The 27745-nt window shown below is 38.8% G+C and overlaps 2 protein-coding genes across 3 annotated transcripts in view; one reads left to right on the top strand and one right to left on the bottom strand.

Moving 5' to 3' along the window:
• Nucleotides 1-5153, bottom strand: part of LOC117263226 (immunoglobulin superfamily DCC subclass member 3) — a 34161-nt gene extending 29008 nt beyond the window's left edge. For both annotated transcript variants that reach the window (XM_033636434.2, XM_033636435.2), the window contains exon 1: nt 4836-5153. In XM_033636434.2, the coding sequence (XP_033492325.1) occupies nt 4836-4884 (49 nt within the window). In that variant the 5' untranslated portion in view covers nt 4885-5153. The remainder of the gene's footprint in view (nt 1-4835) is intronic.
• Nucleotides 5154-14849: 9696 nt separating this feature from the next.
• On the top strand, nt 14850-19434 carry LOC117263053 (uncharacterized). The gene is made up of 5 exons (XM_078175997.1): nt 14850-15023; nt 16616-16692; nt 17368-17507; nt 17616-18784; nt 19240-19434. The coding sequence occupies exons 1-5, from the start codon at nt 14850-14852 to the stop codon at nt 19432-19434; spliced, it is 1755 nt and encodes a 584-aa protein (XP_078032123.1).
• Nucleotides 19435-27745: the final 8311 nt, after the last annotated feature.

The raw sequence follows: 27745 nt of genomic DNA, 5'->3' as shown, positions 1-27745 counted from the left end.
TTGTTACTTTTTTATGAAGTCCTGACCTCACCTGCATACTGTGCCCAGGAATGTCCCGAACACAGCAAAATAAGAGTAAAATAAGAAAATTCAGGCAAAGGGCGGAGTCTCTGCAGATATATAATTGCCACACACTGGTGTGATGACTGAGAGGGATTACTTTTGTATGAGTCTATACATTGTTTTCTTGCAAAATACACCTTTAAAGTAACATAATTTAATGTAATGTAACTTACGGTAACATAACTTGCATTAAGATAACATAACTTAAGATACCATAGGGTAACGCAAGTCAATGTAATGCAAGATAAAGATAATTTCAGTCATTGACACAACCTAAATCTGTAAAAAGGAACTGGTTAAAGTTAAAAATCAAAATTCTTGTTTGTCAACAGAATCTACCTTGATGACTCATCATCACATGCTATGCTAAGGTTTTGTAAAGGGTAGAGCGAACCAGTGTTAGTGGAGAGCTGTAGTTCTTTCGGAGTTCAGTCACACAGTCTTGCAATAATTTTGATATCTTGGAAGCTTACCATGCAAGTTTTGACACTGTATTGGAAAGGTGTTAATTCAAGTCTTTGGTCATTTTAACGTTAGGTGGATGAAACTGGAACATCTTTTAGGACAGTGCAGTCCATTACAACATCATCTCAAAGTATAGCTTCAGAATTGACCATCTAGTTGAACTAACACCACCAACAACAAAAAATGTAGTGTTCACTGGGATCAATCGTTTGTTAAGTTTCCAGTTTCAGGCCTCAAATCCAGTGAGACTCTCCGCATCGAGATAAATGAAGGATGTTAATAGTGTGTCAAGACTAAACGACGTTAGACAGCAACATTTAAAGCAACTCCACTGTAGGAGTTAAATGAACTCTCTACATCTTCCAACAAGCTAAACCCGCATGAGGTGTGATTAAGTGCATAGCATTAGAGATTAGACTCTTTTCAATATAGGAGGACTATAATGAGATTTTTCGAAGGGAGGGGTTAACTCAACAACCCCCACACTACAGCCCTGTGCTTGTAACCCCAAGCCCCTCAGGGGTCATGAGAGAGTCAGAGGTGAGGAGGATGGATGTGTAGATGAGGGTGGGGGGCAGCTTGCGTCCAGCCCTCCACAGCTATTGTTTAGCAGGATCGCTGCCCCTGAACTTCACAGATTTCTGTCCATCCCCCCGTAAAAAAAAAAAAAGACAGACAAAGACACAGGGGTCTTGACCGCCATATCCAAATCTGTTCATCAATTTATTTTCCTTTATCCTCTCTTCCCCCTTAGACAGCTCTGTTTGAAAGGCAACTTTTGAAGGCTGCATGGATTTGAGCCAGGAATGGCAAGTAGAATAAAAATGAGAAAAGGTGGTCCCATATGATGTAGGTTTGAGAATAAGGTTGAAGGTTTAAGAGTGAGAGTCTGGGTTGGAGCTTCACACTTTATGGATTTACAGCATGTATCTGCAGAGATACAATTAGAGCACATTTTTGATAATTAATTGAAATATTAACAAATCAGAGCACTTTTAAAGCTGCAATGTGCAGATATGTTCGAATATTTCCATTTGTTAATTTCCTTTGCTCTTGACCTTGTCCTCTATTATATCTGTTTCTGAAAAGGGAGCAATTTGAACAATGAATGTGTAGTGGGTCTGAGCTGGAAGGTGGGAATGGCCGGGCAGGCGTGAAACCCATTGCCCCGGGGCTTCCTCCTTTGTCCCTCTAATGGGAAGTTGCTCCTCTTACTTGGAGACGGCGGGTTTTCTCAGCTGTGTTTCTGTTAACATGCTATTGTAGTTGTTGTAGGGGGGGTCTGCCTATAGGCCTTTTTTATTGTCATTTCCTGGGTGCCATGTGCCAAGTTCAATGTCTAATCAGTGTGTTTCTAAGAAATGAAGATGAAACATGCTTGTGTCCATAACTCAGAGTGCACTTTTAACACATATAGTCTTCCAACTTAAAGGTTTTTTTAGAGATATAATATCTGAGCTTTGGCTTCAAAAGCAATTCTATTTTGGGTGCCTAATTTTGAGAAATATAAACTGGCTTCCTACCAAACTCATTTATCATCTTTTTTGACAGAAGAAACTAAAATCTGATAAAAGATTATGGATCTGCCAACTTTATGAAGTTGACAGTTTTTGAACTTCTGTACTTTGGACACATTTCAGTTTAAACCAGTCCCAAAGATATATTGCAGTTTGGTACTAAGCTGTTTTCAACACTTCCAAACAGAACTTCATTTTATTAGTAATCTGAATGTGAAACCTACAAAATTTCTAATGATATTAAGTGGATTTGTTTTATATAAATACAGTTATATTAACACCAAATGTAGTGTGCTTGGTCTTTTCACAGCAGTGAATCTGTTTCCTGACCTATTGATAACATGCTTACCTATGCATAAACTGATATTGGCCCCATGGGCCCCTGGGACCAGGATGTCCCATCTGCATTTGGGGGCTGATTTCTAATGGTCAGTGCAGATTCAAAAAGCCTGGCCTAAAAAACATGGTCCCCACTGGCCAGGTGGATCAATAAGCAATAATCTTGAATGTGATGGAGAGGAGGCCTCTTTGTTGGTCCTGCAGTTTTAATCAGTGAGGTGTCAAGAAGCAGCAACTCTTATTAGTTAAATCTCATTAAAAACAAAAAGCCTGCAAGGACTCTCAAACCTCACAAAACTCAATAATAAGACACTCAGGGACTCATCATTGTGCAAGAGACTGGACACTGGACAAATGAGGCCGTCAGCTAATGGGACAATAACTGTAGTAGCAGAAGACAACTATTTGTTATAGGCTCCTTTGCATTTACCATGAGAACACTGGGTTTACTGACTCTGACCAGCAGTTTAAGCATCTGGAAATTTACAGATCATGAACATCCTATAAAAGCTGGTGAAGTTTATGAGCAGCTTTGGGTTTATATTTAGCACATGGTCATCCTGTCTGGTCTCACCAGGAACCGCTCGGTCATGTTTCTACTATCACCCACTCTCACTGGACATACCTGGGTGGGAACATAAATCATTAAGGATCTCACAGATTTACTGCTAACCAATAATGAAAGAAGTTATATGGACTGACAAAAGTTCACAAAGCTGTGCGTGCTTGTTAACACCTCATAGTCAGGTTAATACTGGACCTCTACAGAAAGTCCCATTATCCTCATAGTTATACCTTTACATGGGTCAAATCCTTTTAGCATTACCCTAAACTCTCCACAGATTGAGATGTTTGCCTCTTTTCCATCACCACAGGCCCTTTGTGTCCCCGCTGTGGATTAAACCAGAGGGTGTTTCTGCTGGCCCCCTCCACCGTGGACACTGTGTGTGAGGAGCCCTGACAGGGGAGGGTTGCTGAGGACATGGTCATGGGCAGCTGTAGGGGGGATTACCCTCTACACACATATTTTTAATAAGGTCTCAATCTGTGCGCAGACTGGGGGCAGTGTTATGGAGATGAGGGTGTGAAGGTCAGCTCACTGAAGACTCAGGACTTGGGGGGGCCTATTGTGTCTGTGCCCCCTCCCCACAGACTGCTCCACTGACCAAGATGACCCAGAGCGAAACCCCCTCCCAAAGGTCAGAGGTCACTGACTCTGACCCCTGAGTGTGGTCTGAGATAAAGACAGTCTCCTTTACCGTCTGCACTGCTCCCTTTCTCATGCAAAGGTGCTCTGCTTGTTTTTTAAATAAAACATTTGTTTGTTGTACAACTTTTTGGGTTATATTACTGATGTTTCTGTGATAATTATGCCTGAACAACAACTGGAAAATTAAAATACTTGACAGTGCAATCCTCACTTTGATGAAATCTTAACTTTAGGTCCACTTACAAACATCTGGAGTTCTCATCTGCACTTCACAGGCTTCCTCAGTGAATGGAGTTTGCTTAGTTAAAATCTTAGGAAAAGGGTAGTGAATGGACCTCAAATTACTTTTTTAGTTTTTTAACCACTGTTTCCAAGTTCAAGAATGAAATTTCTTGTTTAGTCAAACAGTGTTGGATGCCCCCTTAATTTGAATCTTTCATTTTTATTCAAGATAGATCACTAAGTCATATTATTACTCATGTATATTACTATTTTTAGGAGTTATGTTTAGGCTACCCACCCCCAAAATAAATGTCCACTCACTGTTGTAAGAATGTTACACAATGGCCAGCTAATTTGCATAATGTTCCCATGGCTATAAGAGGTTATTCAGTGTTTTCAATATAACAACTTTAAATGGACTATAAAGTATGTATACATTCATATACCACATTCTAAATTTGTGTTGAAGTTACATTTTTTTGGTCTCTGTAAATGGCAGTTTGTCTTGGTGTGTCTGAAGCTTTTCTCTCTTCCTGGAAGGCCACAAGATGTGACAGGAAGTGTAGGAAAGAGTTTGCATATTGTACATTTTAATTCAGGGGATCAGTGAAAATCAATTAACAACCATGTACATATTGACAAGTGCTAGTCATCTGGACAGAGTGGAAAATTGAAGACAGAGCAGAAGCATGTTTCTACAATTTACAAAAATTTAAGGAGCTTAAAACACAGGGATGATTCACCAGTGCAGGTGGAACACTAATCTTTACACTTACTGACAGGTTCAATGGGGAACAACTGGGCATTTAACAAGGAAGCTGTTTGATGATTATAGACTTAATAGGTGCCAAAGATTTGAGAGATTTGAAAGTCAAAGTCAAAGCAGCAGCACAGCAGTGGGAGCTGTAGCAGCATCCTCTGCTCTGTGCACTTGGCAAAGTTCCCCTACTTCCCATCCTGCACTCTCCAGCAGCTGAACCAAGCTACAATACTGAATATGAAATTTAAAGTGTACTTACTCAAACAGTAGAAAGCTGCCAGGCAAGTGAGCAAGAGCCTCGGTTTCATTTTGGTTTTCTCCACTCCAACCTCCTTGATGTCAAAGCTTCTTCCCCTTAGTGCCCTCAAAAATCAAATGGATAAGAAAAAGTAATCCAAATGGAAAGCTGTCTGTATCCTCCTACTTTTTGTCTTCTTTGGTGATAAAGCTAAAAAAAATGTTTTCTTTTATAAAAGCATTGCTATTCTGTAGGTTTCCTGGTCCAGCATCTGGCCCACGGAAGGCTGCTGGTCATGTCCAAAGCTAATCTGAGAACATTGCAAGGAAGACCCTTCAGCCTGGACGGAGCTCATTAGTTATTCAGCCTCATTGTTGTCAGTGAATGGACACTGATACAGCAGCTTTCACCGGCCGCTGCAGGTTGGTCTCCTATGAACCAATCACAGCCCTGCGGTGACAGGGGGGTGGCGGCTCAGCCTAGAAGGCAAGATTGATATTCATTTAAACAGAAGGCTGCTGGCCATCCACTCTGCCCCGCCCTGCCCCCTGCCTGATGGGTTATAGTGTCCTGAGCTGGACACACTGCTCGGAGAACACTCTGAGCCTGAACAGCTTCTATCAGAAATAAACACATGACCTTTTCAGGTAGCCATTATCAGGCTGAAATATTTCTCAGGTGGTGTTGTTGTTGCAAGAAAGCACCTTTGCTCTGTGATCCTTGCAGGCATGTGTGTGCGTTTCTGCTGTATTGTGTGTATGTAGATTTATTTGAAAGCTGTGCCCTAAAGGTGAAAATTAAATGGTCTGACTGTAAGGGATAAAAAAACAACAACTAATTCCCTTGTTTGACAAGGTTGTGTAGCTTTGATTAATGTGATTAACTCAGTTGTTAACATGCTCAAACCTGAAAGCTGTAGAGCCCCACTGGACAGTGTTTATAAAATTATGCCAATATGACCATTATGATTCACAGATACAACTAGAGCTACTGTAATACTAATATTAGTGACACACAGTAGCTCAGTTGCAGTTGGTTGTTGGTTACAATAATATCATTTCAAGTGATGTAACCCAATCACCAGAAAAACTGTTCGCATTGTATGTTTCTGCAAACTACAGATCCGTTACATTTGCATGATATTATGTAACAAATATGTTGAAACTTTTTGTTTGAACAACACTGTGGTTAACGCATGGTTAGGTTTATGCACAAAAATCACTTGGTTATAGCTAGGAAAAGATTATGTTTTGGCTTGAAATTGGCACAGTCCCCACTGGAAAAGTAGTGTGCCACTATATTGGCAGGAAACACACAAATGTCTGTAAAAAACAAACGCTTTTCGTGGCACTATTCCCGGTGGAAAAACAGCTACCTGTAGCTAAACAACACCTCTGTTTGGCGCCTAAAAAGTCAGTGGAAACAAAGCAGTGACTCGCCAAAAAACAACCACTGTTTGTTGGTCTCAAACAGTGATCTGCAGTTTGGCAGGTGTCTCCTCTAGATGACACACCATCCACCATGCCCTCCATCCCAATGACAAAGTCAGCTCATACATTATGTCACTAAAAAAATCATGTTGTTTGATGAATACTTTGGCATTGGCATATGATGAGCAACAAAATGCCAAGTCACTTACAGAGGGACAAATTTACCTGAGCTCTAGATGGGTTGGTAAATACTGCACACTGTACCAGATGATGAACAAATCATTCTAAAATGACTTGGTCGATACTCTCAGTCCATTCACAATCATAATGTTGAGTTAATTTTGCAGAGGAGGGATGGCAAAGCTGTGGATGTGATCTGTGACTGTCTAACCAACATAGGGAAATATTGCAGTCATACAATACATGGTGAAAGATGCTATAACCCAAGTCTTCAACTGAGTGACTGGGATAAATCCACCTGGAAAAATGTGTTCCCAGACACAGCTGGGAAAATTCAAGGACCAGATCATGGACCTAGGAAAAGTACGAAAGTCACAGCTTTAGCCTTTGAGACAGATGCAGATGTCATTCCACACTATCATCCTCTGAGAAAGCATGCTTTGCCATGATACCTGGAAACATTTTACATCATGAGTTGACTGTACAGCCACAGAGGAATGCAAATGTTAATGAACTTCCTATAGATTATGCACAGATGTAAATCTGCAATATAGTTTTAAAAAGACATGTCAAATGTTTTTTCCTTCTTCCTCCTTTTCCTTCTGAATTAGGTTGCAGGTTATACAGCCCCACTCACAGACTTACAATTTCATCACCATTTTTTACTTTACCAGACATTACATTACTCAACATTTCAAAACCTTTCAACCTCCAAACATGGAATCTGACATTCGCCAAGCAATGCGTTTCTGTCACTTCATGTTCAGAGAGTTCTTTACAGCCATGTCTTAATACTGAGGCTGTTTCATAAACTAGTTGTGCATTTTCCTGCGAAAAGTAATGTACCAAAATTCGTACATATCCGACGAATTTTGAAAGGCTGTAGTCACAGTTGCCTAAACCTAACCTTTATAACTTTACATTAATTATGTAACTGTACATTAAGGGTGTAATGTCATTCGTGGGGCACTAATTTGTAGGATATTATACGAATTGTTGTGTCTCCATTTTCTTAGGATATCATATGAACTGTTTTATGAGTTGATACAGAGCAAAATTATAAAGGAGCAGGAGTTCTTTTCTGTTCTCAGACTTTGTCAACTCTGAGAACAGATAAAATGCACTGAGGTGAGATGTAAATTTCAGAGGCATATTTCTGAAATTGCGAAGAATCATTTACAAGCCAATGAAGTTTTCTTTTGGAACTTACTGTTATCTCAATTATCTCAGACAAATAAAGATGACTGCAGTGAGAGAGGAAAAAGAGCATTTTAGGATCTTATGTTAAGATCGGGCTGGGACAAGAGGAAGGCTATTTCTCAGGAGCTGAATTTAAGAATTATGAGAAAATGGTCATAATCTCATTGACACTGTATTAAGCTCAGTGATGTCTAGGGGAAATAGGCTGGATAAAGAGGAGAACTTACTCTGAATTTTCCTTTCCTTCTCCCCTTTCTATCCCCCAAAAGGGGCATGGCGTTAATGTTTTGTGACGTAACTTCATATGCCGTGTGTGCAGCTAGTCGGCTGCAATGTCTAAACAGCGAGTAAAGTTAGCAAGCGCTAGCAAATTACTTATCTGAAAATGCCTGAGACTTGTGTGTTTAATAAAGTATGGTTGTATTGCTGTATAAGCCTACCCATGTCAAAGCAAAGTCTAGGATTATGAGCTGGTGTGTGGTTGGTGTTGTCACCCTAGGATCATCTAGCAAAATCTCCAACTTCGCTGTTGACAAGTCCAAAATAGAAGTCAGTTTACTGCACAGGGGTTGGGTGTAGGAGGGGTGGGGACATGGGGTGCAGGCTTGAAGGTGGGGGTTGGTTTGACCCTGTGGTCTTTAAGAGGGACCTTTTCTGATGTTTTTTTGGCAGGGGGTAGAGGGGAAGAGGCGGGATGTGGAAGGGATGAGGTCACCCTCCTCATCTTCCATCATAGTCGACCAGTCTCCCCTTGATGTGTCATGGTGGCTGTGGTGGTTGTAGCCATTGGAAATGATTTTGGGTGAACAGGCAGCCATGAGACAGCCCCTGCTGGGTGTGTGGAGGAAGCAGGGGTTCCCTGTTTGTGTTGGTGGGGTTGTGTCAGGTTTTTGTGCATGTAAAAGAGCTGTTGTGGCACCAGGGCGGTCCACAGCTGGCTGATGTCCTGGTGTACCCATACTGGTTTCCTATCAATAGCTGACCATGGCTATAACCTTTAAATGTGTTATTCCACCACCACTAAAGACTAACCGGCATTCTTTTAGTACCTTGTTTCATTAGTTATTTTACAGGAGTTTAGGTATAAGTTATCATGGCAATCTAACCAGGTTAAAAAAGAGTCAAGTTCACAGGACAGAAAACTCTTTAGACTCAACATACCTCGCTAAGCAACTAATTTTGCTTTGCGCTACACCCTTCATATCTGCAAAGCCTAGCTTGGCTTTCACTCCCCCTCTCCTTTTCCCTCTGTGTTGCCTGCCTGAGTGGAGACAGGTGTGCCAGAGCAGAGAAGAGCCTCACCAGCTGCCCTCTATCCTGCAATCAAGACTCCTTATAAGACTCAGCTCTTCCACATCCACCTTGCCAGATTGTAGTGACTGTTGAGCCAGTCTGCGTTGAAGCCTCTCATATATTCACTCACTGCCTTCTTACTTCAGCCAAATCTTGTTTCTCATTTAACTGCAGTTCTGTCTGCTCTGCTCAGGTCTCTGTCTTTAGATCTCATCCTGTTTGCCTTGTCTCCCTGCACTGGATCCCCAGCTCAGCTTCATTCCAGATTTGCCCTGCTTGGCTCAGTTTTTCTTCGTCTGCTCAGCCCAGGCTTCCCCTCTGCTCAGTGAAACTCTTGGCTCACAGCCATTCCATGCTCCCTGCAATAAACAATCTTGGGTAACTCAACCTCCTGCTTCTTTGTGTCTTGCACTTCAGTTCACTAGTTCAGCCTTAAGAATTCTAAAATTTTGGGATTTAACTGTATCTAAAATTTAAGGCAATATGATCTCAATGAAACACATACAGTGAGCCTGTTTAAACATGCATTTCAGTGATCTGGACACAAGCGGACTGCCAAGAAACATTGTCATGGACAAGTGTCTCTATCAAATGTCTCCAGCTGACCGCTTGTGTTCAGGTTTTATTACAGCCTATGTCACATATGCTAAAGATCAAAGGGTGCTGCGCACAGTTATGACATCCGCACTCTCGCTATCTGCTCATTAGTCATGTTAGTGGTTGTGTTGGTACAAACGAAGATAACACTGTCAACAACCTTTTGTCCAACTCCTTGTAAACTGGGCAAGTTGTAGAATGTTAGCAGCTGTCACCAAAACAGCCATTGATGATCCAGTCTTTGTAGGAGATGCATCAGGACAGCATTTATAAAAGATATTTGGTCAAATGCCTCCCAGACCACCTCAGCAAGTGGTTTGAGTGATCGGATCACAAAGCGTCTCGGTGGTTATCTACACTTTTTTTTATTAAATGCTGTCCACTTTTGAGCCGAGTGCTCAAGACATGTTAATACCAGGTGCAAACAGGATCATAGACAGTCTTCCAACAGTCATTCATAACACAAGTGTTGGAAATATCCAGACCAAATACTTGGGAACTGTGTTGGATGACAGATTTAGTGAAAATACAGATGTCATGAAAAAAGGTCAGCAGCCATTAAACTTGCAGCCACAGAACTTGATTACTTTACCCCTTGTAGTATAGACCAATTATTTGTACTTGGACTTTTGAGCTTTTCATTTTCTTTACTGAACATAATGTGTGCCTCTGTGGTGTTAGATATTACTGCCATTAGTCTTTAGATATTTCTTTTTTGCACATTTATGACATTTGTATTTTTAGATCGCTTTTTACTGTGTGTAAATAATTGTCTTTGCACTCTCGATGCCTTTAATTGCCCCTTGAGGTAGAAATAAAGTATTTTAAATTGTAGTGCAGTGGCTTAAACAGAGTGCCATACATCTTGTAGGAAGTGCTGTACTAGTGGAGTTTGTGTCTCCATCTTCCTCAAAATATTGTGTCTATGTTGGGTGAATGTTACTGATACGTTATTGCCAGTCTCATCCACATACTGCAAACCACATTGCGTATTAAGTAAATCGTTTTTAAAATAAGGGCTCCCACGTTGATTTGTCTTAAAAACTTGATTTGTCTTTGTGCTAAAAATTTGTCTTTCTGTGCAGCCAAGGTTAGTAGTTTAATAATTCCCCATTATCAGTGGATTTTGGAGTCAACAGTGGTTTGACATTGACATTGACTTGTAGGTAGGTTTGTAGGTTTGTTTTTGCTGTAACTCTGCAATGACCCTTTATTATTTATTCTTTATTTAGGATCCCCATTGGTCGTTATAGCAGTAACAACTATTCTTCCTGGGATCCACGCAAAACACAAGAACAAGACAAAATGACTTTGTAGACAATTTAGAACAATGACGAATTTAAATAAAACCCAAACAAGAGACAACCGTAGTTATCTTACATTTACAATTCCATCACATCAGTAGATCACAAAAGCAAACCAACAAATTCCATAACCTTGGCTCATAGAATTATATGTAACTGCATGAACTTTATGTAAGTGCACAAAACATAGTTGGACACTGAGGCATCACCCAAGTGAGTGCCACAAATACACATAACCTTCACAAACATTACACCCTGTGGTCCTAGATCCTCCTTTAAGATTTTGGAATTCAGTTTTGATCACTGACTAATTTCAAAGCTGATGGAGAATATGTAGTGACAAAGGGTTTAAGGTTGAAACTACTGAGGCCTGGTCTGTTGGACTGTAGACTCCCCTACGGAAGGACCTAGGGTAGCCTCTAGTGGTCAAGACTGAAAAATAACATCTTAACATCGTGGCCTGTTTGAAGTCCTCTTTTTGGCTATACATGCTGAGTCTTAGTACCTGAGATTTTACCAGTCCAGCACATGTAAATTTGGGATAATAACTGGTTTCATGGAGAAGAGTATGAATTTTTGTTATCTTGACACATGTATTCATATCAAGCTTGTTAGTGTTGTGAAAATTTGAAATTTTCAGTGTGATAGTGCTCAAGCTGGTGGTAGATTTGCCTCTGTGTTTGGTGCATACAATAAACATATTAAGAGAAATAAAAATAAATGTGAAGTACTTCAAAAGTCAGGAACATAAATAAAGAGTAGAAAAAATACAATAAAACAGTTTAATCAATTTAAGAAGATGGCCTATTTCTTACTGGATTTTATTTCTTCTTGCAGCAAACAAAGACCAGCCTATACTGCACACACAGGCACAGACGACCTCCAGTAAACCAAAACAAAAAAAAAAACAGTATTATTTGTGCACTGCATGCAATGACTGTCCAAACATAATCCAAACTCTCTCCTGTTAAGGCAGAAATTGCATAGGAATACACAACAGCCAATGATGTGTGTGTGGTGGGAAATTTGGATGGACCTCCATGGCCTTTGATAATGTGGCTTGCCAGTGTATATTCATCATTCCAAAAGCTCATTTAACAACAGAACAAACCCAGGAGTGATGCAAATTATATCCTGCTCACGACTTCCAAAAAACATGCATTTTCACAAAGAAAACCCTTAGTATCAGGGTCTGGCTTTGAAGAGAGCATAGATAAGTTCTACTTTCAGTTCAGTTTTAGAGTTCAGTTTTAAGATTTTAGCAAAAATGCATGTGTTTAGGAAGTACTTAAAATACAACCGGATAAATGAGACTTGGATTATACTATAAGAATTGTGTGAGAGTTTGTAAACAGATGTTTTTATTTAGTTTTGCTGATGTTAAACGTGGTCCCCAATAAATCAATATGTATGCAATTTACTGTGTAGGCATTTGAGAAAAAACATTTTCTCTAATTGGTGATATGACATGACTAATTGATATGCAATTCATTTTGTGGGTGAAGTATTCCTTTAATCTCTTTGCGTTGTTAAGTGATTGTGGCAGTAGTACCAGTAGCAGAGACACATTTACAAATAGAGCTACCTACAGGTACAGTTACGTACAAATAATAACAGCTGTGTGCGTAACTCAAGTCAACCCTAGAGAGTGGGAAACTATGCAGGAAAGTTGTCTCAGTAGATTTATTTACGACAAACATGAAGCATTCTCCTAAGGCTTTTAGATTGGCTATCAACCCTGACAATGGAGTATACAGCAGGCTCTGAATACACTTTTTCTGCAAGTAAATTTAAGATTAGATAATAATTGTAATAAAGGGTTTATGCAGCACACCGATATCTAAACAAACTAATTTAAGCTCTATTTTCTAGCCAAAGTAAACTCTGAGGGTGTATGTGAGGCAGATTTGCCTTTACGTCTGAAACACAGGAACAGTAATGTAGAGGAGATATCATTCATTTGTGGGCCAGCCTCTAATCCATGCCCATTTTTATCCTGACTGAATAAAACCCTGGACATTAAGGACTACAACACCATTTTTGTAATCAAGCAAGAACATCCCACAGATCACCAGAGCAGTACTGGACTAACGTTTACTGGCTTGTATTCACCATGGTGCAAGTGAGATGGCTTTGGACCAGTGCTCTGTGTTTAGTGAGCATGGCTACTTCAGGTAAGCAAAAGTAAAGCATTAATAGCAGGCTGGAAGAATAAAATGAACATTGCTCCTGGGATTTGTATCATTTACAACTAATCAAAGAAAGTAAAATGTCATACTTAAAGTCCTTTAAGTAAGTTAAACTGTTTTTCTTGCATATTTTAGCCCATTTATTGGCATGGTTTTGTGAAATGTGAATATTTGGTGATTCACTAAATGTGCTCAAGAGACTAGAGGTTTAAATGCCAAAATAGAGGCAGTATGAATCAAGCATTTCAATGGCCTGTCAGATGCCCCACTGGAAATTGTTTTTTGGGTTTGTTTGTTTTTTTTGGCTCATCTCATCACAAGGTCCAGTTGATAGCTGTTCTGGAGTTTCCAATCATATCACACTGTCTTCTATAGCTGTTGGAGTTGTCCAGTTATCACAGAATTATAAATGTTCAAATTTCAATTTCTTTGAGTACTTTAAAAGCGTGTCAATTTTGGCTTAAAAGTTGAGATTGAAAATTTATTAGTTGTCTTAAAAGCTGTTTTTAGTTAGTTAAAGCATTTTATTGAAAGTGGAGTTATTTTGCACAGATCATAACTAGATATATACAAAAAAAGAAATTATTGGTAAATATACAAATGCAATACGGAGATAATTAGTACATTTTAAAAACTGATTTCTTTTAGCATTTTATTTAAAAAAACATAACATGGTAGAAAAAAGGAATAAAGAAGCAGAAAGAAGAAGAAAGTTGTTTTTACTTGCATAAAATCCGATTCTGGTGAATGCGCTCTCAGAGATTCCAATCAGTGCATTGTATTAAACGGGCCACGCTTTCGCAGCCTCTGAGCTTACCCTATGTGCAACTGCTGGATATCTAAATTGGGTCACAGATATGTGACTGATTTTGATATTTTCTTTATGGCCTATATTTTTTTATTTTTGTTTTACTTAGTCCATCTGCAGTTATCTTCATGCTGTTGAAAATAGATTACAAAACAATGCCCAGCTCAAATTTAAAGCAATCTTACAGGGTAAATGGGGGTCACATGCAGAAGAAAAATGCTACAGTAGTTCATGTGTTTAAAAATCATGTGTTTAAAAATCAATATATAAAAACATTTCTGATATTTAGACAATGTTATGAATCTTTATTTCCTCCTGTATGAGGGTGCAAGGCTGTGGCCATATCCAGGGCTTTGACAATCAGATTCAATCAGAACCTCAATGTGTGAGTTATATTCTTATACATTTCTCTCTGTCACACTAAAACTTGCAGGTCTTCTGGCTCCTCAGTCTCTTCGCCTGCAAGATTTAAGCAGTGCAGAGCAACTCAGCGCTACTCCACAGACAGCCTTCATTTTGCCACTGAAGATCACCAACAGGGTCTTCAGCAATGCATTGCTCGATCAAACATCTCCAGAATATAAGACCATGTTTCAAGAAGTCAGTGACCTGGTAAGATGAATAACAGCAACATGTTGTTATTACACAGTTAAAAACTTATATCGGTGGTATGTTATAAGCTCATTCAAGTCCTTTAATCTCTAGTCTATCCTTGACTTTTTAAAGTCTGAATATATATGATGTGTTCAGTATTTCTCTGACAGAATTTTATTCCTGGTACTGGGGAAAACATTTTAAACAGCATTAAGACATTTGTGTGACAAATTTAATTAACAGAAACCACAGTTTAACTGAACAGTTAATGTACACAAATCAGCCAAAACATTTAAACCACTGACAGGTGAAGTAAATAACATTGATCATCTCGTTACAATGCAATGTCCTGCTGGGAAACTTTGGGTCCTAGCATTCATGTGGATGTCACTTGACGCACAACCCACCCAAACACCACTGCGGTCCAAACAAACCCCCTCATGGCAACACCAATCCCCAATGGCAGTATCCCTCCCCAGCAGGACAATGTGTCATGCCACACCACACAAACTGCTCAGGAATGGCCTGAGGACCATGACAAAGAGCTTAAGGCCTTGGCCTGGCCTCCAAAGTCCCTAGATCCAAATCCAGTCAAGCATCCTTGGGGCATGCTGGTACGTCATCTCGCAACCCACAGGACTCAAAGGATCTGCCGTGACGACCCTGGCGCCAGACATCACGGTGCATCCCCAGACTTCCTGTGTCCATACCTTGACATGTCAGAGCTATATCCAAACCACAGAGGCCCAACCATGGATGGGTGGTACGTCTAGTTTATTGGCACGTCCCACCGATGCTCAGTCGAACTGGGGAATTTAAAGACCAGGTCAATGTCTTTGGGTCTTTGTCTTGTCTTTGTCATATTCCTTGGGGGGGTGGGGTGGGGGGCACTGTCATCGAAGAAAATTGTTGCCATGAGGGGGTTTGCCTGTAACAGTGTCCTTTTATTTTGTACAGCACCAAAGCTCGGAATTGTATTGCTGTGGACAGGGGTTGCAGCAAAATGAATTTTAGCCACCTGAAAAAATTAATATCACTTTAATTGTATGCTATGCTTGGAATATTTTTTCTGCTTTCTCTTAAACACAAACCAGTTGAAGCAGCGGTAGGCCCTGCAACTCCCGTGTTCTGCAAAGTAAAATTATTGTTTTTGTCAATAGAGTCAGGTGGCTGTGAGATAACGGGTCCAGTTCCCTTTTGGAAAAGGCTGTCTGACAACAAAGTAAACAATGTATTCTCGTCCAACAGTTAGTTCATTCTCTTATAAAAATGCACATACAATGGTTCATATGATATCTATCAAATTAACACCCCAGAAATGACATTACATACTAGACGTAGGTTTAGGCAAGTAAAGTTACTATGGTTAAGTTTAGGAAAGAAACATGGTGACGACATACCTTAAAATAATTCAAAGCACTTGGTTTCACTTGGTTCAAACACCTACTGGGAGAAAGTCTTGTCAACCTTCCTCCTTACCAGTGATGTATAAAGAGACCCTAACCCTTACACAAACTTCCGGTCTTTATACTATTGCAGCCTTCCCGATTACATGGGTTATGCATGAATTACTGGCTCATGATTTCATAGGTATACATACCAACAGTGCATGAAAACAGCTTAAGGTAAGTGGGGAAAATATTTTAAATAAAACGCACACTTAATATTAATATTTTTAGGTGGGCCTTTTTTAAGGTGGCTAAAAACGAACCAATTGAGGCAGCAACTGCTCCACACTATTTCATTTTATGTAGTTATTTTTACAAACATCGTGATTGGCTCTATTAGACAATCACCCAAATTACAATTTATGTCCAGTGCCAACTTTCAGTGCCTATGTAGCAAGTAGTATGTTTTTCATGTAATGTACTGTGTAGCAAGGAGGCCAGCAAAATCCACAATCATATGATCCTGATAGGGCAGTGTTAGAGAGGTCATTTTGTGCAAGAGATGACAGAGAGAGTATGAGAGATACTGTAGATATTCACACGAGAGGGGCAAACTTCATACCCATTGGTCTGGATCGCTATATGAGTTTTACAAAGTCTGAATGCAATTCATCTGCAGTTCGTGCACAAGGTAGCAGAAATGATGTATGTGCTCAGCCTTACATAAAAGTCCATGCTGTCAACTGTCACTACATCAAGTTTGTATTCCAAAGTTAAGTTATAAGGTGTTGATCTGTATTTGTTTTTGTCTTTTGCAGTTACAAGGCGTCTACGGCTGCTCTGAGACATGTCCAACAAGTAGTTTCTATGGAGGTCCTGTAGAAATGACTTTCAGGTATCATCAGTATCATTAATTTCTCTGTCGTCCAATTACTGCATTTAGGTGTATACATTAAGCTATGTGAGAGGGGCAGTGCAGACTCCACTTCCAAGCAAAACCATAAGCAGAACAGCAAACCGTTGGTCATGCACTATTGTTATTATCATCATTATCCTATGCAACAGGAGTTAATATATCAGTATTTTTAGAACTACTAGCCTACTATATATAGTTGAAGTAGAGGTAATTATTTGCAGAGAGAGTTGAAATTATCCTCTTATCAGAATATCACAAAAGACAAATATAATTGTGTTTCACTTACTTATCTAGGTTATGATAATACTTCAGTCAGGACCACCTCAGTCAAAGACAAATTTATTTCCATATTGCAGTATTATATTTGGCAGCGTGGCTCTGTTCTGGGGCCTCTCTGCCTTTCCAAGACTACACAGAAAGCCTAAGGCAGAGAGATCACACCTCTATGCCCTTCCATGTGCCCTTCCATGTGCCTTAGACTTTCTATGTAGGCACATGGAAGAGCATAGAGATCACACCTCTATGCCCTTCCATGCGCCTACATAGAAAGCCTAAGGCAGGGAGAGCAGCAGCAAAGACCCAACAGGAACAGAACAGTGCAGCATCATGACAAACAGAAAAGACACTGATATTTTGATTTGTTTTCTTTCACAGCTCGGGATCTGTGATCGCAGATGCAGTTATAGTCTTCGATACCACATCTATCAATCCAGTCATCGTCTATTTTTTATTTGTTAACAATGTCAACAGTGTTGAACCCAAAACTCTTCAACTTGATCTGGACTTCTCAAGCCGTAAGTTCTCATTTTGTGCATGTAATTTCAATTAATCCACTCAGTAATGTACATGTGTTTTCAAGTGGCATTCTACATATGTAATCAGTAATTCTTGTTTTTCTTTAGTTGACAGCGTAAAGGAAGTTACACTGTCTACAATTACAACCACGACTACTACCACCACCACAACACCACCTACTACAACTACAATAACTACGACAACACCTACAACTACAACCACAACTACTACAACAACCACAACACCTACAACGACTACAACCACAACGCCAACAACTACTACAACAACCACAACACCTACAACTACAACCACGCCACCAACTACTACAACTACCACAACACCTACAACTACTACAACCACAACACCTACAACGACTACAACCACAACGCCAACAACTATTACAACTACCACAACACCTACAACTACAACTACAACCACAACGCCACCAACTACTACAACTACCACAACACCTACAACTACTACAACCACAACACCACCAACTACTACAACTACCACACTACCTACAACTACTACAACCACAACACCACCAACTACTACAACCACCACAACACCTACAACTACAACCACAATGCCAACAACTACTACAACTACCACAATACCAACAACTACTGCAACACCTACAGCTGCAACAACCACAACACCTACGACAACTACAACAACCACAATACCTACAACTATAAAACCCACAACACCTACAATTACTACAACCACAACAGCTACAACTACTACAACCACAGCACCAACAATTACTGCAACACCTATAACTACCATACCCACAACACATACAGTTCCTACAACCATAACACCTACAACTACCATACTCACAACACCTACAATTAGTACAACTACCACTACACCTGTAACTACCACTGAACTAACAACTCTAGCACACACATCTGCTACTACTACTAGCCGAGATCCTCCAGCTACATCTTCAAGCAAAATAAACACCTCTTCTGATAAAACTGTACCGATTTCAACCACCACGACAAATCATGGAGACCATAGTGACCTTTACACAACAGGTGGAAGTGGAAATCCCACACAAGGCCCAGCAATGAAAAACACAACTGTGAATCCGCATGACAATCGCACAGATTCTCACAGTGTTTCAACTGGAAAGCCCAAAGATCCCCCGACATCAGGTGGAAGCAGCAGCAATGGGAGCAATGATTTGGTGCCTGGATGGGGTATTGCCCTCTTAGTATTAGCTGCTGTTATCTTGCTGATTCTCATAATCATCTTTATCATGATGGTGAGTGAAACATGTTTAGTACAATATACTTTTTCATTCCACAGTTTTTGTTGCGAGGCTCTGTGTGACTTATTACAGTAACAGTATTAAGTTTTGGTAACAGATGGAAACAATTCACAGCATGGTTTCCAGCAGCAGCTGTTTTCATGCATGTTCTGTTACAAGCCTGTCCCATACTGATGGCTGCTCCAAATGTGACAAAAAAAATGTGAAGGACACAACTTGTGCATCCTTTGTGGCTCCCAGCTCCCACAGAGTGCTGGGCAGTTGTTTCAGTTTGTGCGAGACCGAGTGCAGGATTTTGGGGTGTGGTTTAGGATCACTTTCTTGACTTCTGACTCCTTTAAAGACCATTTCATTTGTTGGAAGAAATGAACTAGGACGTAGCTTCATGATATAGTTGTTCACTCTACTGTCTACTCTCTGAACTCTATTTTGATACTCTGTTGTTTCAGTTGGTTAAATGGTGTTGTAAGAAAACGGAAAGCGGTCAAATGGACACTGCTGAGGATCCATATCACACTGTAAAGAAACAACCACCCCAGGACCCTGTGCCTGTGTACTCACCTCCACCCCCAGTGATGCAGAGACCGGACTCAACCCCTATTATTATTGTAAGTACTGCAAGTACAGTTGGACCTGTGCAATGATTATGTTTTGCTTACATATTTGTATCACTGTGTATTTCTTATTTACTGATAGCGTGATGGGACGTTTGAACTTGGTCCTCTTGTGTTTTTCAACAGGGGGATGTACCCAAGAAGAACAGGACTGGGTTCTATTCAGTAAATCCCTGAGATCCTCTGAATGAATGGGAGCCATCAAGCAACAGGTAAATCAATGAATTTATCCAAAGATACTGATAGCTGCCCAGGTATTTGGGAAAAAAACCCCTTCAGATTCTTATAACACAGTGACCTGTCCACAAGTAACAACTTTAAAGTGTACACAAAATTTTATATGTACAGTACAGGCCAAAAGTTTGGACACACCTTCTCATTCAATGTGTTTTCTTTATTTTCATGACTATTTACATTGTAGATTCTCACTGAAGGCATCAAAACTATGAATGAACACATGTGGAGTTATGTACTTAACAAAAAAAGGTGAAATAACTGAAAACATGTTTTATATTCTAGTTTCTTCAAAATAGCCACCCTTTGCTCTGATTACTGCTTTGCACACTCTTGGCATTCTCTCCATGAGCTTCAAGAGGTAGTCACCTGAAATGGTTTCCACTTGTGTGCCTTATCAGGGTTAATTAGTGGAATTTCTTGCTTTATCAATGGGGTTGGGACCATCAGTTGTGTTGTGCAGAAGTCAGGTTAATACACAGCCGACAGCCCTATTGGACAACTGTTAAAATTCATATTATGGCAAGAACCAATCAGCTAACTAAAGAAAAATGAGTGGCCATCATTACTTTAAGAAATGAAGGTCAGTCAGTCCGGAAAATTGCAAAAACTTTAAATGCGTCCCCAAGTGGAGTCGCAAAAACCATCAAGCGCTACAACGAAACTGGCACACATGAGGACCGACCCAGGAAAGGAAGACCAAGAGTCACCTCTGCTTCTGAGGATAAGTTCATCCGAGTCACCAGCCTCAGAAATGGCAAGTTAACAGCAGCTCAGATCAGAGACCAGATGAATGCCACACAGAGTTCTAGCAGCAGACCCATCTCTAGAACAACTGTTAAGAGGAGACTGCGCGAATCAGGCTTTCATGGTCAAATAGCTGCTAGGAAACCACTGCTAAGGAGAGGCAACAAGCAGAAGAGATTTGTTTGGGCCAAGAAACACAAGGAATGGACATTAGACCAGTGGAAATCTGCGCTTTGGTCTGATGAGTCCAAATTTGAGATCTTTGGTTCCAACCGCCGTGTCTTTGTGAGAAGCAGAAAAGATGAACGGATGGATTCCACATGCCTGGTTCCCACTGTGAAGCATGGAGGAGGAGGTGTGATGGTGTGGGGGTGTTTTGCTGGTGACACTGTTGGGGATTTATTCAAAATTGAAGGCACACTGAACCAGCATGGCTACCACAGCATCCTGCAGCGACATGCCATCCCATCCGGTTTGCGTTTAGTTGGACGATCATTTATTTTTCAACAGGACAATGACCCCAAACACACCTCCAGGCTGTGTAAGGGCTATTTGACCAAGAAGGAGAGTGATGGAGTGCTGCGGCAGATGACCTGGCCTCCACAGTCACCGGACCTGAACCCAATTGAGATGGTTTGGGGTGAGCTGGACCGCAGAGTGAAGGCAAAGGGGCCAACAAGTGCTAAACACCTCTGGGAACTCCTTCAAGACTGTTGGAAAACCATTTCAGGTGACTACCTCTTGAAGCTCATGGAGAGAATGCCAAGAGTGTGCAAAGCAGTAATCAGAGCAAAGGGTGGCTATTTTGAAGAAACTAGAATATAAAACATGTTTTCAGTTATTTCACCTTTTTTTGTTAAGTACATAACTCCACATGTGTTCATTCATAGTTTTGGCCTGTACTGTACATGCATAAGAAATACAGGACAGGAAAAAAAGGAAAAGACGAGGATGAAAACAAAAAAATAAATAATTAAAAGATAAATAAATAATAGTAAAATTAGTATCAGTTATACAAAAACAGTACAATTATACGTCAGTTCATACTGTGTCCACAGGAAGGTTGAGGCAGAGCGATAGCATCAATGAAGTATTGACCGTAAGTGTTCAGGGAAGGTCAACTGTGTCTTGGAAGATCGAAGCACAGTGTTCAGTCCAATACAAGGAAGTAGTCCAATGTGGTTAGTCCACTTGAATCCTCACCCTTTTGATATGTTCAATAAAGGGTCCCCAGATTTTAGAAAACCTGATGAGTTAGAAAGAGTGTACCAAATTTCTTCAAGATGTGGGCAAGAAACCATGTCATTTAGCCATACCAACTATACCAAACATAATACTTTGCTGTAATGTAATCAGAACAACCCAGTATCACGGTGAGAGACCCAGGGACTAACTGTTTGCTATATCTGTTTCTATACAATTGAAAATGTCCACCCAGAAATTCTTGAGTTTGGGAAAAGACCAGAAAAGGTGACCTAAGGTCCCCACTTGTCACAGGTAGGGGACAAAGAAGGGAATATTCTGTTCAGTTTGGCCTTGGAGAAGTGCAGGCAATGAATGACTTTAAACTGAGTGAGCTGAAGTCTAGCATTAATGGAACATATTTTAATCCTTTGTAACCCTCTTGCCCATAATTCATCTGAAATCACTTCACCTGTATCCTTAGACCAAGTCTCTTTAATATGGTGAGAAGGGGTTGCCGAACTTAAGAGATGGACAAAATGGGAGATCAAATGCTCGAATGAGGGAGCTCTAGTAATTAGATCTGATTTATATTAGTCTGACAGGGACAAACACATGATGTATGTGAAGTTAGTTCTGCTAGACGGCCCAGACTATGTTTGGTAGACCATTTGATCTTTTGCACATGTGTTTTTGTTGGATAAAGTAAATATGTGTGGCTTTTTTCATTCATTTTTTTATGCTTTTTTGTTTGTTTTTTGTTTTTTCCTGTGTCCGTGACATCCTTTGATACTTCGTTTGACACTATCAGGTGAAAAACAAATACTTTATTAATATTTACACTTTTAAAATCAAGTGAAGTATTACATGCTTGTGAAAACCACATATTTTGAAACTGCAGAGTTTCACATTGCCAGATTTGAGTTAAATGCATGTTTATGAAATGGACTGCATCTCAAAATTTAGTGATTTTTCATTTTTCAGACAAGTTGAAGCAGTACATTCACTTTTATGGGTTCAATACTGCTACCTATTGGACTCATAAAACTGAAAGTGCATTATCTTCATAATATGCATTGTCACCCAGCCCAACACAAGGCTAGGTCCTGGAGAGTTGACATGCTGGTGATACAGGCATTTTTATCTTTATCAACACTGTAATAAATGGCTATATAAATAAATATAGTTGAATTTTGACTGCATGTTTTGTAACTGATAGCTATTTAATGTTGTGTTGTAATGCAGAGGAAATGAAGTGTCTCTGACCTCTCCCACTTTCCCAACAGCAGATCATAATCACGACTTACTCATTAGAACATTGTTTGACACTTAAACCAAGGCGCTGTCTGACAATACAACCAGGCTGGGCTTTGTGTCTTATTCTATGGAAGTATGAGGTTATTAAACAAAGGCATGCTTCTCAGCACATATGAATGTAACAACAGAGGGTTTACAGTAACGGGCACAGTTCAACAGACAAGTCCACAATTCAAATGTCACTAAGACATAGGAATACTTCACCTGCAACATGACCATTTGTATGTCAGTTCCTCCCCGCATGTTACCTTAATTTGTGAATTTTCTGCATATGCCTCCACAATGAATGGAGAATCTATTGGGGTGTATTTCCTGGAGTTTCACGTTGTTCTGCTGTCAGTCTTAGCTGGTGTTCAGACCAGAAATTTTAGGGCGTGTCTTTTGCAGTGGAAAGAGTTTCAGTACCACTATCTGCAGCAATAGTATTCTTGTCATCTTTCCTCTGGACAAAATCAAAGTAATGGGAATATTTCAAGCTGCTTAAGGTAAGAGTGTCCGCCTTCCAAACTAGCTTGCTGCTTTGTGACATGCATGCACAGCGTGACGATTATGAAAATTATGTTGTTGAGATCAGTAATGATGTGATAACAAAAGTAACATAAGGAGTTGTTTGGTTTTGGGGTAACTGTAACATTACCCAACTCTTTACTTGGAAAACACTGTTCCTAAACACATTTTCGCTAAAACCCAGTGACTTAAAACAAATTAGTACATTCAAGTGTAATGCAGGGCCAAATAATGTGCCTGGCCACACTCATGCGTTTAAACTCTACTCAAGCGGAGCTCATATGGATGCATGTGCTCAGGCATTCGTAGGGCACACTACTTTTTGCATGCACAACAGTGCATATGACATCCCACAAATAAGCGCACCATGAGTGACGTTACATCCATAACAATATTGGTGCATTAATTTTTGTAGGAAAACATACAAACAGTTTGTGAGAAAAGCCTGACAGTGCATATGACTGGATGAATGAGACTCTGATTATGCTGCCTGAGTTGTGTGAGTGTTTGTGAATAGATGTTTTAATAGAGTTTTGCTAAATGTGTAAACTGTTGTTAAATGTGGTCCCAAAAGACTTCAATTCATGAACAATGTTGACCTTGTTTTGGATTCTCCGTTCACTGGGGAGACATGCAATAAACACAAAGTTTTCTTCAAGAATTCAAGGTTACACAGTGAGTAACCAATAAACAAATGGTCATTTTATGGGCGAGGTATTCCTTCAAAATAAAAGAAATGTAAGCAGTTGTATAAGTGAGGGCTGTGGGTATTTGAAGCTACACTGCCTGATTGTGCTAGCTCCCAAAATACCATACTTGTACTGGTGACATTAATGTTACCAAAATGTCAAAATAAATGATGAATTAAGCAGAGCCTTTTTTCCTTGGTATGAACACGCTACTAATGCCAGTGGCTCCCAAACTTTTTTTCTCTCACAGCACCATTTGAAAGCTGAAAAAAACCCAAAACAAAATGATCGACTCTCCTATTCAGTGACTAAATTGATTGCATTTTTCTCAACTAATTATGATGAAAATTCTGGTAACAAACGGAGCTGAGGGACATTGTATTGAAATAACATAATCAAGAACCTCCTTGACATGTTTTTGTTGTGCAAACAAAAAATGCAAACTAAACTTTGCCCAAACCACCAGAGCTTTTATGGACAAAAATCATAAAACTATGCCACTATTTTGACAGTAAAATCAAGAGCATGACTGGCGATATTTTGGATTTATGTGTGCTTTCCATAAAGAGACTATACTGACCAGTTGTTTGAGTTTACAGCCATCACACTTTCCTCATTTTTTATTTATTTATTTATTTTGTGTAAGCTGAATGTTGTTCAGTAGCTTTTAATACAACACAGTTAATTTTAAAACAGCTTAAATCTGCTTTAAGCTGCAAACAGACTTGGTCCAGCCCTGAAAATTGATCATGTCAAATGTCTGTGTTTATCATTGCCACTGAATTAGATTTTTGCTTGTCCTTCCAGGCAGACTGCAGTGAGCAGAGGCAGAGCGAAGAAACATGAACTGCATCAACAGCATGGATTTACAGTTATCCAGATATGTTATTTATTGCACAGTTGTTTTAAGTTTTGACATAGTTCTATTTTTTGCCGACATGTAACAGATTAATTATTGAACATTGTATATACTAATATATAGTTAATGGAGACGTTATTTTTGGCAATTATTCACTAGAAGCCAGTGATGAATAGTTGATGTGTTTTTCTTTAATAATGTTTCCCTGCATGATTTTAAAAATGGTAATTCACAGAATAAATTCATGGGAACTATATACATAGGAATTATGCCTGAAATGTTACCATAATTGTTACGTATTTGAAATGTTTATTTTATGTTAAATATTTTAAGAAGTCTTAATTAAATCTGTCTCAAATATGATTAAAGAAACTTCAAGACTGCTGAACTTCCTTTCATTTTCATCTTCATACAGATACAAAGAACCAGAGACAATTACAGACGTCACTAAATGTATTGGAAGTTAAAATGTTGAAATCAACCAGTGTGATAAGACATTTCATATAATATTTAATTCATTCAACTTATGAAGTGTTCAGTAGCCGAGGAATATATTCACAAGTTTAGTATTTACCCAAGAGGTAACTTGAGTTAAACAAGCTTACCAGCTTGGTGGAAACAGGCCCCCCCCCTACACTAGCGTCCTGGAACCTGTCAGTTATACTATCAACTTACCTGTCAAGCAATGTGCCCTGCGAGGTGACGAGAGTCTTGAAAAAATGAGAAAATGTATAGTATGTCGTCCAGAATCATGAAATCATATTCATAGTATAGCAAGCCATCCAAAATCATGAAAAGTCATACTACAGTATGCCGTCCAAAATTATGAAACAAAGTCATAGTATAGTATGTTGTCCAAAATTATGAAAAAAAGTCATAGTATAGCATGTCATCCAAAATCATGAAAAAAAGTCACAGTATAGCATGTCATCCAAAATTATGAAAAAAAGTCAAAGCATAGTATGTCGTCCCAAATCATGAAAAAAAGTCATATTATAGTATGTCGTCCCAAATCATGAAAAAAGTCATGGTATAGTATGTCATCCAAAATTATGAAGAAAAGTCATAGTATAGTATGTAGGCCATAATCATGAAATAAAAATCATAGTATAGTATGTCGTCCAAAATCATGAAAAAAAAGTCATAGTATAGCATGTCGTCCAAAATTATGAAAGAAAGTCATAGTATAGCATGTCGTCCAAAATTATGAAAAAAATTCATATTATAGTATGTCATCCAAAATCATGAAAAAAAAAGTCAAAGTAAAGTATGTTGTCTCAAATCATGAAAAAAAAAGACATAGTATAGTATGTCGTCTAAAATTATGAAAAAAAGTCATAGTATAGTATGTCATCCATAATCATGAAATAATACTCATGGTATAGTATGTCGTCCAAAATCATGAAAAAAAGTCATGGTATAGCATGTCATCCAAAATTATGAAAAAAAGTCAAAGCATAGTATGTCGTCCAAAATCATGAAAAAAAATTAATAGTATAGCATGTCATCCAAAATCATGAAAAAAAGTCATAGTATAGCATGTCGTCCAAAATCATGAAAAAAAGTCATAGTATAGCATGTCATCCAAAATCATGAAAAAAAAGTCACAGTATAGTATGTCATCCAAAATCATGAAAATAAGTCATAGTAGAGTATGTTATCCAAAATCATGAAAAAATGTCATAGTATAGTATATCATCCAAAATCATGAAAAAAAGTCATAGTATAGCATGTCATCGAAAATTATGGAAAAAAAGTCATAGTATAGTATGTCGTCCAAAATTATGAAAAAAAGTCATAGTATAGTATGTCGTCAAAAATTATGAAAAAAAGTCATAGTATAGCATGTCATCCAAAATCATGAAAATAAGTCATAGTATAGCATGTCATCCAAAATTATGAGAAAAAAAGTCATAGTATAGAATGTCGTCCAAAATTATGAAAAAAAGTCATAGTATAGCATGTCATCCAAAATTATGAAAAAAGTCACAGTATAGCATGTCATCCAAAATTATGAGAAAAAGTCATAGTACAGCATGTCATCCAAAATTATGAGAAAAAAAGTCATATTATAGCATGTCATCCAAAATCATGAAAAAAAGTCATAGTATAGTATGTCATCCAAAATGATGAAAAAAGTCATAGTATAGCATGTCATCCAAAATTAAGAGAAAAAAAGTCATAGCATAGCATGTCGTCCAAAATTATGAAAAAAAGTCATAGTATAGCATGTCATCCAAAATTATGAGAAAAAAAGTCATAGTATAGCATGTCGTCCAAAATTATGAAAAAAATGTCATAGTATAGCATGTCATCCAAAATCATGAAAAAAAGTCATAGTATAGCATGTCATCCAAAATCGTGAAAAAAGTCATAGTATAGCATGGTGTCCAAAATTATGAAAAAAGTCACAGTATAGTATGTCGTCCAAAATTATGAAAAAAAGTCATAGTATAGTTTATCATCCAAAATCATGAAAATAAGTCATAGTATAGTATGTCATCCAAAATTATGAAAAAAAAGTCATGGTATAGTATATCGTCCAAAATTATGAAAAAAAATCATAGTATAGCATGTCGTCCAAAATTATAAAAAAAAAAGTCATGGTATAGTATATCGTCCAAAATTATGAAAAAAAATCATAGTATAGCATGTCATCCAAAATCATAAAAAAAAATAATTGTATAGCATGTCGTCCAGAATCATGAAAAAAAGTCATAGTATAGCATGTCGTCCAAAATTATGAAAAAAGTCACAGTATAGAATGTCGTCCAAAATTATGAAAAAAGTCATGGTATAGTATGTT

The sequence above is a fragment of the Epinephelus lanceolatus genome, chromosome 16 (assembly GCF_041903045.1).
Source record: "Epinephelus lanceolatus isolate andai-2023 chromosome 16, ASM4190304v1, whole genome shotgun sequence".
Taxonomy (NCBI): domain Eukaryota; kingdom Metazoa; phylum Chordata; class Actinopteri; order Perciformes; family Serranidae; genus Epinephelus; species Epinephelus lanceolatus.
This window is presented reverse-complemented; position numbering and strand designations above follow the sequence as displayed.